The following is a 15301-nucleotide window of genomic DNA, read 5'->3' as shown; positions in this document are numbered from 1 at the left end:
ACAGAGACCATATGGCCTACAAGTCTAAAATATTTACTGTCTGGTTCTTCAAAGAAAAAAATCAGTCAATCCCAGCTCTATAAAACAAGTGTCCTGCACTCTTCAAAAAAAGCCATTTAATAAAATTTTTTAAACAAGGATTTAGAGCAGGGAGATTGCTCCATTTTAAGGAGAAAAAACAGATATAATAACAAATGCAATGCATGAACCTTGATTAGTTCCTAAATTTAAAAAAAATTAATGTTCTTAAGTATGTTAATGGTATGGTGGTTATGCAGGAGAATATCCTTATTCTTAGGAAATACATTGTGAGTTATTTAAGGGCAAGGTGTCATGATGTCTACAACTTGATTTCAAATAGTTTAGCAAAAAAAAAAAAACTATGTATGTGTATATTTACCTATATACGTACAGATTTACATATATACTTGTATTTTTATCTATCTAAAGAGAGGTTAAGAAAAATCAAACGAGACAAAATATCAATCAGAGACTGTAAGTGAAATATTCTAGATATTCATTGTTTATTCTTTCAACTTTTCTGTAGACTTGCAAATTTCAAAATGAAAAACTGGGGTAAAGATCAAGTTAGCCAGGCAGAGAGAGATAAGACAGGTATTATATAGGCAAAGAGAAAACTGAATACGCACCAGTAATTTGAGGTAAATTTGGGGTCCCTTCTGATTGTATGATTACTTATAAAAAGTTGATTTAAACTACTTAAAGCATTTCTAAGTGTTTCTATTATGTAATTTAGAAATAATTCATTTTTCTCTAATGCCCAAATTTTAAGTAATCATTTATTCACTGAAGTCCTAAGACCAACGAGAGAGCAGATTAATTATAAATACAGTATATATATATATACAGTATATATATATATACACATGTATATATATATATATGTAAAGTAACAAAACAGTATTTAAGATAAAATTCTATAATCTAGATTTTCAAATTTAATTTAAAGAGGCTTGACCCACAGTAAAAACCAAAGTCACAAATCAGACTCACGTTGCATTACTGAATCCAACATATTCATTACCAGCCATCTTATTCAAAAACTGCATCACCTATAAACCAAAATTAGGAAGTATTAGTAACCAAAGAACAAATACATAAACAATGTAGCATGAAAACTAAATTCTATGTTGTACTTACATAGTCAAATTTTTCAGCATTATTTACTCCTTGCTGCAAAGGAATAAGAGACATAAATATGTTAATATAGTCACCACCACAACTAAGTTATAAGCTAGTGTAACATCAAAATTTCAAGCAGCTACCATTATAATTAATAGATGGCATTAGTACTTTGAAATCTAGTAAATGCTTCTAAAGTAACTTATTTATATAAACTTTTTTTGCATGTTCTTTAACACCCACATGTTGAGAATGGATCAGAATTAGAAAGAGAATGCTTTATTTTAAGCATAGCTTTATCTAACCCAAAGTTACAGAATTTTAAATACAAGTTATCTTGAATCCCTTATCTCTCATGACAGCACATAATATGCTAAAATGTATGTTATTTATTTAATTTCATATTTTAAAAAACAAAGTTTCACCCTTAAAAAAGAATTAAGTATACATAAATTGTGATTTTTCAATTAAGAACAATCTACTTACATATTTTTAAAACTCTTAAACTAATATTAGCATTAGAAAAATGAGTTATGTTGCAAAACTAATCTTTTATAATTCTAATATATGCAGACATTATTGATACATATTATTAGTGTAGAGAAGGCTCTACCCTTAATATCTCTCACTTGTTATAATAATAATTGAACTAAAAAAATATATTTGAATAGTCTCTAAAAGATTAGCTGTGACTGTATTTAGCATTATGCCAATTCAGAGTACGGAAGATGTATTGTTTTATTGCTTCTATTTCTGACATGTTATCTAATGCAAATGTCAATAGGAAAAACCTATGTAATGTAGATCAGTTCAAGTAGCCAAATGGTTTCATTTTACCTCGGCGAAGTTTACAAAGCAGTAAGCTGTAGATCTGAAATCAAACGTATTAATTGGTGATATGCACCCAATAGAAACAATACACCTCTAATTTCTAAAACAGGCTTAAAATAAAATAATTTGACAACTAAAGTTTTAAAAAACATATTTTTTAACTTTATCCTCAAAAAAATCCAAAACATTATACTTTAAAGTTGTTATGGGGGAAAACCTGTACCAGAATATTATTTAACTGAATAAAGTCAGGTTCATTCTCCATTTAACAAGAGCATTAGGGTGTGGCTGATAATTGTGAAAATATAGAAATCAACTTATTTAAGAAAAATGTGCAGTCACACATATACAATCAGTACTGGAAAGAACACCACACTATTTCATCAAAATCAGGTATTAACAAAACTTAACCAAGATAAGGGTAATTTAGCTACAGCCATATTGTAATCACTATCTATGTATTTTCTCTAAAGCATCCTTTGACATATTTTAAGTTTTCTTTCCTTATAATACACCAAAAAATCAAAATGTAGAAATGTAACTCCAAAGCTGTTCAATGAAAAATAATTAAAAGAAGAAATTACCAACTTCATTGAACTGTTGCAGTTGTCAAAATATTCCATAGATCCTAATGCTGTAAAATATGTAACAACATTTAAACCACAAAAACCTTTTTAACCTTCGAAAATGCACAAAAAAAACAACTCTTTCGGAAAAGGATGTCACCATTGGCATTGGGATGTCACATGAATAATTACCGGTTGTACAATTAATCAATGTAAAATAAACAAGTTGTATTGAACTTTCATTCCCTAACGTAAACTGCTCTCTGTAAGACTAATACAGGTTTTCCTTATTTAGCTATCATGTTTAATATAAAAAAAAAAAAACCCATTTCAATTCTTGACTGTGGTTCCATACTTGGTCTATTTTGTGGCTTGCAGAAGTAAAGCACAATAAAGTTTACTTTTACGTTGCTTCTAAGAAACAACTGAGGTACAATGCCTGTCATTATATAACATTTTGGGTAACCTGCTTGAAATGCTATAGACTGATCATGTAAACAGGGCAAAATAAGAGATTGAGTGACTATGCTGACTTAAGAATGTCTCTCTCCAAAACTTCCCCATTTAAATGTAAAGGCATTTGATTAATATTTGTTCTCACTATGTACCCTGGAAACGGCATTTAACTTAAGTCAATAAAATATATTTGCTCTTATATTTCTTCTAAAGTTTTCAGTATTCAGTATTCCTGGGATATATGGAATCTTAAAATCATTAAAATGTCATGTTACTTTAATTTTAAAAAAGTTGTAGTAAAAAGCTTATTTGCAAACCTCTTAGGAAAAAAACCACACATACATATACAAAATAAGTTAGAGTAAATCCCCCTGCCCCCAAAAAGCAAAAACAAAAACTGCAAAAAGCCATTATCATCATTATGGAGTATTAGGGTAAGACGGGTGGTAGAATATATGCTACAAAAATTGAAGCTGGGAATGAGTATTATTCATATTCATAGTACTGTTCATATTATTTTGTTTATTTTATATATATTTGAACTTTTCATAATAAAAAATTAAAAGAAAAATGTGTATTTGCTAATAATTTCCCACACTAATTTGCAAGATTCCCCTTTTTAGCATTTTCTCTCTCCTTTAAAATAGTAGGGTCGGCCCGTGGCTCACTCGGGAGAGTGTGGTGCTGATAACACCAAGGCCCCAGGTTCAGATCCCATATAGGGATGGCCGGTTAGCTCACTGGCTGAGCGTGGTACTGACAACAAACACCAAGTCGAGGGTTAAGATCCCCTTACCGGTCATCTTTTTAGAAAAAAAAAAAATAGTAATTGATTTTTAGTTCATGTATCAGTGGACATTTTCTACTGCTAGAATGAGATGAGGATTAATTCTCTTCATATTTTTAATTTTTACAAATGTATGAGTTGAGAAACCTTGCTTACAACAGATGAATAAACTAAAATAGAAAAAATTTTATTATAGCAATGTCACTCAGTTCTCTACATGCCTCTACCTCATTATATGCCAAAAGTCACACAGTAATCTATCCTCAAAATTATGCTAATGCTCTTATTGACAACTTGCTTAGATCCTCTTTCAATTCTGTGAAAACCAAAGAACTAGAAACAACCTGGTATACAATAGGACTTTTTACCAGTCATTACAGTGATTTATACCCTTAATACCACTAACTCCAATATCTCAAAATGTTCTCTTTTGTTGGTGCCCAGGAGGTTTTTGCAACCTGAACCAGTACACCATAATGAAATATGAGACACATGATTAGTCTGCCTCTCTTTTGAAAAATGCAAGGGCAGCTGGACCAAAGGCAGATTAATTTTAAGAAAAGTACACACAGAAACAAATCTGGAAATTGATTGTCTTAAAACGATCAATGTTCCTTTATCCCTTTGAAATAATTCATGTACCCAGGGATATGTTTATCCCAGTTTGAAGCATTGTACATGCTTCACTGTACAAGTACTTTTAGATCTCATGTTATCTTAATTGTGAAAAAGTTACAATAATTTGTAGTACATACAGTAGTAACACATTTATTTTTCTGAGGATGGGGAGGAACATGTTTTAAAGAAATCAAATTGGGTGAAATATATTTACCAAATTTCTAATCCATTCACCAAATAACTTTTAAAAGCAAACCATGTGGTTTGTTTGAAAAGGGTAATCAGATCCTGCTACAAAAAACTTATCCGAACATATTTTTCTATAAACATGCCTATCAAGTTCCAAAATTTACAAGCTTTGAAGAAAACTATATAAATGAAAATTTGACAGAGGCACTGAGTTTTAACACTGTCTATTAAAAGAATTAATTTAATTACATTGGAGTATTTTTATACTTTGCTTTTACAAATATTCATGAATTGATTCATTACAAAGACATCTGCCAATAAACATAATATATAAATGGCTTGTTTAAAGTAAATGCATTAATCAGAGTTATTTTGTAAATAACTCACTTTATTCCATTCATACAGTATGGAGGTGCAAGCCAATTAAAACTTAAGAGAACACACAGGAAAGAGGCAAAAAGCGGTAACTGAAAATGATTTTACAAAATATTCTTAGTTTATAAAATTTTTAGTTCCACAAAAAATGCTTTAAAGCTGAGTATTCTAGGAGAATTAAAAATAGATATTACTGGTAAAAACTAATGTTGTTCTAGATCTAGTATTTTCATAAATTAACCCTAAACATAAAGGTAACAGAACAGGGAATTCAGTTGGCAATAATCTATCTTTCATTAAAAAAACCGCAAATGCATCAACTGACATAAACATGACGTAGATAAACCAATATAATTCTCTCTTCTGAATGTTACAAAGTCCAGGGCATCATCCATTACTCCCCAGAGTCAGAAACTGCCTTAAAAACGTGGCTTATAAGCAAATCTAATAGGTTATTGTTAACATGACTAAATTGAGCATTACACATACATTAATGTAAACGTGTCTTGACTTTCATGGAGCATGATTAAATCGTTTAAAGAGAGAGGAAAATCCCAACTTTTTTAAATTCAAAAATACATTTGATTTAAAAATAAGAAAATTTCTTCGAATGACAAAAACTGGAACCTACCACTAGAATAAAGAGACATAAACATAGAAGACAGTGTTTCTGTTTCTTAAATGAAAAAGCGAAAGTGTGGCAATTATTTTGCAGTAAGTTGCCCTCATTTTTCCATCCTAACCCTTAAGTTATCACCAGATCTTAACTTTTAAAGGAAAACTAGGTGAAATTCTTACCACTAAAAAGAAAAAAAATTACTTAATGATACTGCTGTTTTATCTAGAAATAACTGTGTTCCTTTCATATTTATTTTTCTTCTTTCCTTTAAGTCAAGCAATCATACATTATCATCATCAAATATAACAGACTGCAACAAAAAGTACTCCTTTAACATTAGTAGCTAGCACAGACAAAAAGAAAGTATAGTACCCTTATGTTTTTTAATTATGTGCATTTTAAATATAAAACGACATTTGTTTTCAAAAAGGTATTTACCTATATAGCTTTGTTTAAAATTTTAAATATTGAAGTTTTCCTATAAGCTTAGTAGTTAAGAATTTATGCAACAGGTTCCTTCTGTCCAAATCCTCCTTTTTTCCACAATCTGCTAATCCTTTTGAACATTTGCTCTGCCTCTTCCCCCATTTCCTGAGGATCACCACCAATCCTACAAGGAAAAAATATCAATACTACAAAATTATGAAATAAAGAGTCTTACTAAAGACTCTACTTAATTTTGGGGTGGGGGGATAACATGACAAGAATTGTTTTAATGTCACCATAATAAAGTCCTGAATTTTGACAGAAAAAAAAATCACAAATAGCTTTAAGGTCATCAACTGAAAAAAGAGCTAAAAAACAGAATTCAAATATAGTAGCCATGGTAAAATAGCCATGCTTTGGGTACTCAAATGCAAGACCTTGGCAATGAGTCTGTTTCCTTACAGACAACAGGCACTGACTAATGTCCAAAGAATGTCTATATACACCCACTAAAAAATAGATGTGACTTTTAAGCCAATAATTCAGTATCTTTTGTATGTTAAAATTAAGAAAATATTATTTCTGCTTTTGGACAATATAGGTATGCTAGATAAAGTCAAAGACATCATCACAGGAAGCAGCAAACACCTACCCTAAATATGGCAGAATGAATTACAATGAACAACAAACAGAATATCAGGAGATTTAGCTCATGTGCAATTATACTGTTGCTACAATCTACCCAGGCATAATTTTCTCAGCTATGTAAAGTAAGAGTCTTGACAATTTCTGTAAGCCCTTTGGCTGTGTTTTTATTACCTCAATTTCAAACCATTACCAATTTATAAACATACAAATTGCAGAGATTGCATATACATACTTATGTGAACTTTTAGTCATTTCTTAAGGAGATCCTAAGAAAAGTATTACATTCTGGGGCAGTCATTTTTACACAGGGTTATATCAGGCTTACCCCTCCAAGATTTGTATAAACATAAACAAACAAACAACAAAAAAAAAACTATGAAACACACACTAAAAACAAAACAAAAACTCAAAGCAAGTGACCCTAAATATGAATCATACCCCAGAGCTCATTTCCAACTTTGCTAGTAAATTTAAAATTTTTAAAAATTTTAAATCACTGATCAAATTTGTAAACACAATATGCCTCAGTTAAACTTTTGCAATGTTGGACACTGATCCACACTTGGTGTGTTTTCAACTCTGTATCTAATTGCTCATAATAATGTGGTTCAATGTATAGTTTACAGCTTACTACTGAACATGGTAAGTGAAAATAATGAAATGATATTGTCATATGACCAGACATGCAATTCCCACATGCAGCATTTCAGTGTAGTTTATTAAACCAGTGAATCATTAAACAAAAGACTTTTAACTGCACACAGTTAAGGAAGTCTTCTATTAATTATTTACATATGCCCTTTTTTAAGAACACTATTGGTGAACCATGTTAATCTTGCCCCAGTTTAAGAGTGCTTGAACTGGGATCTATAGATGAGTTTCAAAGGGTCCATGAACCATTCCCTGAAGTTTAAGTAAAATCATGCATGGTACGTGGTTATTTTTCTGGGAAAACCCAAATTCTAGTATTCTTCTCATCAAGCAATAATATATACATGCTATTGTATTATAACATAATATACATGTTATTGTCTTATAGTAGCTTTCTTTACTTCTAAGTTGTTATTTGTTCAAATCTGAACAATTACTAACGAGACTCTTCTCTCATCCCAGCACATATTAAATTTCGTTATAAGGGCCCACTTACTTCTGCATATATCCCACTCTACAATGTAAGCTACCTAAAGGCAGAACTGTACCAAGCATATAACTGCATTATCATTTCCTACAATAAGCAGTTTCTTTCACCTCGAACTGACAACTTCCTCCTATATAAAATAGCCATAAATAACTAGATGTTATAATGGGGGAAAATGAACATTTCTATAGCCTATTGAAATTAGTTATATTAAAAAATACTTGGCTATAATATCTACTTCTTTAAAGTAGAAGAATTAAGTGGGTCAATGTTTACCAAGCATTTGCCCCAAAATAACAACTAAATATATATATTCTTAAGACAGTAGACTTCATCTTAAAAGCTTTTTCTTATGAAGATATGAAATTCATGAAAGTTAAGAGAACTGCTATTATACAAATTAGATAGATTTTTGTAAACCGGGCGAAGGGTATAATTTATACTCAAATGTTCTTTGTGTGACCAGGGTACACCCCATCCACAGTAATGCAACTACAAAGCCATGTAGTTATGTTTTACTCTAACTTGGAATAGATAGGCACCGACTTATTGAAGAATGTATATAAATGTTCCAAACACAAATAACATTTATTTTAATATAAATTAAATTTATAATTCGATATTAAAAATCTTAATTAAAACATAAAAAATCTAAAATTCTGTGATAGATATAAGAATCTATCAGAATAGAACCATTTTCAAATACTTGTTTCAAAACAACATGAGAGCTTCCAATTATTAAGGTAAACCAAACATTAAAAAAAAAAAAACAAAAAAACCCCACATACAATGCAAACTTCAAAGCATAAGAAAAATAATATAACTTAATAATTGGAATAAGCCTCATTTATTTTAATTATGACATGACACAAGTAAAACAAATGAAACAAGTTCAATTGAAAACTGTGACTACAACTCATGAGAGCATAAAAGACTTGAGAATAAGAGTAAATGTACTTTGTCTTAAACACAAAGTACTAGAACGTCTGTTCCTACATATGTTGATAACAAATATTATATAGTAAAATGCTTTTGATTCTGTTTATATCTGTTCACTCTAGAAAAGCCAAAAGGAAGAGAAAGAAAAAATATCAAAACTTTAAAGAGCAAAACCTCTATGCTTATTGTTCAGCAGACTTCTTTTTAAATATTTGCCATATCTTCAATTCAAGAGTAACTAACTGCTGGAATTTACAATAAGCCATCTGTTTTTAATTTTGGCCTTGAAATGACTACATCATTTATTTTGAAATAAATAAAAATTCTAATCCTATACCGCAAGACTAATTTTTAACACCAAGAGAAAACCTTTCATAGTTTTACATAAACAATTCAAAATTCATATTATGACTTAATTATTTAAAAAGTTTACTAGGTTAAAAGGAAATGTCAACATTTTACCTTTATTAATGAAGTTATAACAATAGCTCCAGCATTTACCATAGGATTATGTGGTTTATCTGTAAAATATGAAAGCAATAGTATTATTTCAAATACCTGGTACCATTTTCTCTGATGCATAGGTACTTCTGAACACATGAACTTTTATTTTAATGTAAGCCATTGTTAACAGATCTTTTTTTGAAGGGAGGGGGTGTTTAAGTCAGATACATATAATTCATTTCCAGGATGCTCCTCTAATAATCATATACTCAGACAAGGACTCATGTACAGAGAGACAGTAGAGTAATGTAAGAGCACACTCAAATCTCCTAACTGCCATTTACTAGCTATGTGAACCTGGGCAAGTAACTGACCCTTACTGTGTCTCAATTTTCCCATCCGTAAATGAGGTAATAATGGCACTTGCACATCAGCAAGATGTAATGATTAAAACATATGAAAAGTTTAGAAAGTGCCTGGCACATACTTTTTTTTTTTGGTTATGAGTATTCATGGGGTACAAAGCAAATTGTCACCACTCGTGCCTAAGATGTGATGGCCAGATCCATACTGGCAGCATCTGGCAGCACTTAAGCACTCAAATATTACTACTATATTAAAAATAACCTTGGAAAAAGCACATCTAGCATGAATCCAATTTTGCATTTTTAAAGTGTTTTTGCACTTATGCATAAACACATACATACGCAGAACAGAACACAAACACTAACAAGTGATATATATAGAATAATAAGGTTACAGGAGATTTAAACTATATTCTCTATTATTTCTTTATTTCCTGACAATAAGGATGTATTTCTTACATAATTTTAAGTTATTTAAAATTTTAAATTTTCTCCTAATTCTTACAATAAATAGAATTTCAAATTTCAATTGATTATATTCCCATTCACTGCATGGCACAAATGACAAACACAAAACTGCAGACAGTGAAAACATCTATTTGTAAGCATACTTCCTAATTTATCTATTGGTAGTAGTGATTTATGTCTTCGGGAACAAGTTTCTTACCTAACTTGACAAATCTAGCACAGTGCATTAAGTTATTGCTATATTATTAGTCTTCTTGAATTTTAAGCAAGGTACATTTTGTAAGACAAGCCTCTAAACTAAATGAATGAGTTCTAGGGAACAGTCTATCAGTTCCTCAAAATGTTAAACAGTTACCGTACAACCCAGCACTTCCACTCCCAGATATGTAACCAAGAAAAACAAAAACATATGTTCACAAAAAAACTTGTACACAAGGGCCGGCCCGTGGCTCACTCGGGAGAGTGCGGTGCTGATAACACCAAGGCCACTGGTTCGATCCTATATAGGGATGGCCGGTTGGCTCACTGGCTGAGCATGGTGCTGACACCACCAAGCCAAGGGTTGAGATCCCCTTACCAGTCATCTTTAAAAAAAAAAAAAAAAAAAAAAAAACTTGTACACAAATGTTCACAGCAGCATTATCGATAAAAGTCCTAACGTGAAGACAACCCAAATATCTCATCAACTGTTAAATGGATAAATACTGTGATATTACTCATACGATGGAATATTATAAAAAATAATAAAACTACAACATGAATGAACCTTAAAACATTATGCTAAGTAAAATAAGCCAGTCATCAAAGACCAAATACTGTATGATTCCATTTATATGAAATTTCCTAAATAGGCAAATCTATTGAAACAGAAAGTAGATTATAGTTGCCAGAGGTAGGGGGCACAGGAAATGACAGCTAATGGATATGGGATTTATTTTGGGGGTGATGAAACTGTTCTAAAATTGATTGTCATAATGGTTGTAAACTCTGTGAATATACTAAATGCTACTGAATTGTACACTTTAAATGGGTGAATTGTATGGTTTGTAAAGTATATCTCAATAAAACTGTTAAAAAATTTTTTAATTAAAAAAAATCAAGTGACAAAAAAATTGATTGGGTAAATTACAGTCTACCAGTCTCTCTCAATGGAATATTAACAATGTGATTTAGTAGTACTGCTTTTAAAATTATGCAATCCCACTACTGGGTATATATCTAAAGGAAATGAAATCAGTATGTCAGATAGCTACACTCACATATTCACTGTGGCATTATTCACAACAGCCCAAGATATGGAATCAACTTACTCATCCATCAATGGATGAATGAATAAAGAAAATGTGATATTTATACACAATGAAATACTATTCAGCCTGACATAGAAGGAAATCCTGTCATTTGCAACAATAGGGATGAACCTAGAGAACATTACGCTAGGTACATGATCTCACTTATACATGTTGAGTATCCTTTATCTGAAATGCTTGGAACCAAAAGTTTTTTAGATTTCAGAATTTTTCAGACTTCAGAAAATCTGCATTATACTTACCAGTTGAGCATCCCTAATCCAAAAATCTGAAATCTGAAATGCTCCAATGAGCATTTCCTTTGAGTGTCATGTCGACATTTAAAAAACTTCGGATTTTACAAGGAATCATTCGAGACTACTATAAACAACTATACGCCAACAAGTTTGAAAATCTGGAGGAAATGGATAAATTTCTGGACACATACAAGCTCCCAAAACTGAGCCATGAAGATATAGAAAATCTGAACAGACCAATAACAATAAAGAAGATTGAAGCTCTTATCAGAAAGCTCCCAACAAAGAAAAGCCCAGGACCAGATGGATTCACAGCAGAATTTTACCAAACATTCAAAGAGGAATTGACACCAATTCTTTACAAACTATTCCAAAAGACTGAAACAGACGCAAGTCTCCCAAACTCTTTCTATGAAGCAAACATCATCCTGATGCCAAAACCAGGTAAAGATATAAACAAAAAAGAAAACTACAGGCTGATATCCTTGATGAATATACATGCAAAAATCCTCACTAAAATACTAGCAAACAGAATACAGCAACACATACGTAAAATTATTCACCACGATCAAGTGGGATTCATCCCAGGGATGCAAGTTTGGTTCAACATACGCAAATCAATAAATGTGATACACCATATTAATAAAATCAAACACAAGGACCATATGATCATCTCTATAGATGCTGAAAAAGCATTTGATAAAATTCAACACTCATTTATGACAAAGACCCTCTATAAGTTAGGTATAGACGGAAAGTATCTCAACATAATTAAAGCCATATATGATAAACCCACTGCCAATATCATCCTGAATGGGGAAAAGCTGAAAGCTTTTCCTTTAAGAACAGGAACTAGACAAGGATGCCCACTCTCACCACCCATATTCAACATAGTGTTGGAAGTACTAGCCAGAGCAATCAGAGAAGAGAAGGAAATAAAGGGCATCCAGGTTGGAAAAGATGAAGTCAAACTGTCCCTGTTTGCAGATGACATGATCCTATATATTGAACAGCCTAAAGACTCTACAAAAAAACTCTTGGAGGTGATAAATGACTTCAGCACAGTAGCAGGATACAAAATCAACACACAAAAATCAGCAGCATTTCTATTCTCCAATAGTGAACATGCAGAACGAGAAATCAAGAAAGCCTGCCCATTTACAATAGCCAACAAAAAAATAAAATACTAAGGAATTGAGTTAACCAAGGAGGTGAAAAATCTCTATAATGAGAACTACAAACCACTGCTGAGAGAAATTAGAGAGGATACAAGAAGATGGAAAGATACCCCATGCTCTTGGATTGGAAGAATCAACATAGTGAAAATGTCCATACTACCCAAAGTGATATACAAATTTAATGCAATCCCCATCAAAATTCCAATGACATTTTTCTCAGAAATGGAAAGAACTATCCAGACATTTATATGGAATAACAAAAGACCACGCATAGCCAAAGCAATGCTGAGCAAAAAAAATAAAGCTGGAGGCATAACACTACCTGACTTTAAACTATACTACAAAGCTATAATAACCAAAACAGAATGGTACTGGCATAAAAATAGACACACTGACCAATTGAATAGAGAATCCAGAAATCAACCCACACACCTACAGCTATCTGATCTTTGACAAAGGCACCAAGCCTATACACTGGGAAAGAGACTGCCTCTTTAGCAAATGGTGCTGGGAGAACTGGATATCAATATGCAGGAGAATGAAACTAGACCCACATCTTTCCCCATACACTAAAGTCAACTCAAAATGGATTAAAGAATTAAATATAAACCCTGAAACAATAAAACTTCTTAAAGAAAACATAGGAGAGACACTTCAGGAAATAGGACTGGACAGAGACTTCATGAATACGACCCCAAAAGCACGGGCAACCAAACGAAAAATAAACAAATGGGATTATATCAAACTAAAGAGCTTCTGCACAGCAAAAGAAACAATTAACAGAGTTAAAAGACAACCAACAGAGTGGGAGAAAATATTTGCAAAATATATATCTGACAAAGCATTAATATCCAGAATATACAAGGAACTCAAACAACTTTACAAGAAAAAAACAAGCAACCCAATTAGAAAAAGGGCAAAAGAGCTAAGAAGGCATTTCCCTAAGGAAGATATACAAATGGCCAACAGACACATGAAAAAATGCTCAACATCACTCAGCATCCAGGAAATGCAAATCAAAACTACACTGAGATACCATCTCACCCCAGTTAGGATGGCTAAAGTCCAAAAGACTCTGAACAATAAATGCTGGCGAGGTTGTGGAGAAAAAGGAACTCTCATACATTGTTGGTGGGACTGCAAAATGGTGCAGCCTCTATGGAAATTGGTATGGAGGGTCCTCAAACAATTGCAGATAGATCTACCATATGACCCAGCTATCCCACTGCTGGGAATATACCCAGAGGAATGGAAATCATCAAGTCGAAGGTATACCTGTTCCCCAATGTTCATTGCAGCACTCTTTACAATAGCCAAGAGTTAAAACCAGCCCAAATGTCCATCATCGGATGAGTAGATACGGAAAATGTGGTATATCTACACACTGGAATCCTCCTCAGCTATAAAAGCGAATGAAATACTGCCATTTGCAACAACATGGATGGACCCTGAGAGAATTATATTAAGTGAAACAAGTCAGGCACAGAAAGAGAAATACCACATGTTCTTACTTATTGGTGGGAGCTAAAAATAAATAAATAAATTCACACACACACACACAAACTGGGGGGTGGGGGGGGAGACATAACAACTATAATTCCTTGAAGTTGATAGGACAAGCAAAGAGAAAGGACATTGTTGGGAGGGAGGGGGGAGAGGGAGGAGGGAGGGAGGTTTCGGTAATGGGCCACAATAATCAACCACATTGTATATGGACAAAATAAAATTAAGAAAAAATAAATAATAAAATAAAATAAAAAATTGAAAAAAAAAAAAAAGCTTCGGATTTTGGAACATTTCAGATTTTGGATTTTCCAATTAAGTATGCTCAACCTGCATCTGGAATCTAAAAAGCTGAACTCATAGAAGCGGAAAACTCAAAGGTAGTTACCAGAGACTGTAGAGTGGAGGGGGGAGTGTGGAGAGAAGGAATTGGGGTGATGTTGGTCAAAGGCTACAAAATTTAAGTTAGGAGGAATAAATTCAAGAGATCTATTGTACAACATGATGACTATAGTTAATAACAATATATTGTATACTTGAAAATTGCTAAGAAAGCAGATTTTATGTGTTCTAGCAAATAAATGATAAGTAGGTGAGGTAATACTTATGTTAATTAGCTTGATTTAGCCATTCTACAATACATACATATTTCAAAACATCATGTTGTTTACCATAAATATATACGATTTTTATTTGTCAATTAAAAAATAAGGAAGAAAAAAATACTGTGCATTTTGAATTACTCATGATAATGACCCGTTCCAAAAGTTAAAATAAAATCTTGGTGTTATATCTGAGTATTACAATCAAGATCTTGCCTATTCCAAATTATGCTGAGAAGTTTGCTTTCTCTTAGACCACACAAAATGAGAGAGCAAGGCTGTCCTGGAAGAATATTATATGGCAAGAGAGTGCCAAGGAACAAAAATTTTCTAAATATTATCCACCTGCAAAAAAAAAAACAAACCTTATGCACACAGAAAGCAGAATATAGAAAGTAGGCTGTGCTAAATTACTTTCTACTTATATTTGTGTAGATGTTCATGTGTCTATCATTTCAGA

General features: G+C 32.1%; 1 protein-coding gene across 5 annotated transcripts in view; it reads right to left on the bottom strand.

Annotated features, from left to right (window-relative positions):
- Positions 1-15301, bottom strand: part of GLS (glutaminase) — a 91791-nt gene that overhangs the window by 50731 nt on the left and 25759 nt on the right. For all 5 annotated transcript variants that reach the window (XM_063093453.1, XM_063093475.1, XM_063093465.1 and 2 more), the window contains exons 7-9: positions 9198-9256; positions 1162-1194; positions 1015-1073 (exon numbers count right to left, since the gene is read on the bottom strand). In XM_063093453.1, the coding sequence (XP_062949523.1) occupies positions 1015-1073; positions 1162-1194; positions 9198-9256 (151 nt within the window). The remainder of the gene's footprint in view (positions 1-1014; positions 1074-1161; positions 1195-9197; positions 9257-15301) is intronic.

Source organism: Cynocephalus volans, chromosome 1 (assembly GCF_027409185.1).
Source record: "Cynocephalus volans isolate mCynVol1 chromosome 1, mCynVol1.pri, whole genome shotgun sequence".
NCBI classification, from domain to species: domain Eukaryota; kingdom Metazoa; phylum Chordata; class Mammalia; order Dermoptera; family Cynocephalidae; genus Cynocephalus; species Cynocephalus volans.
This window is presented reverse-complemented; position numbering and strand designations above follow the sequence as displayed.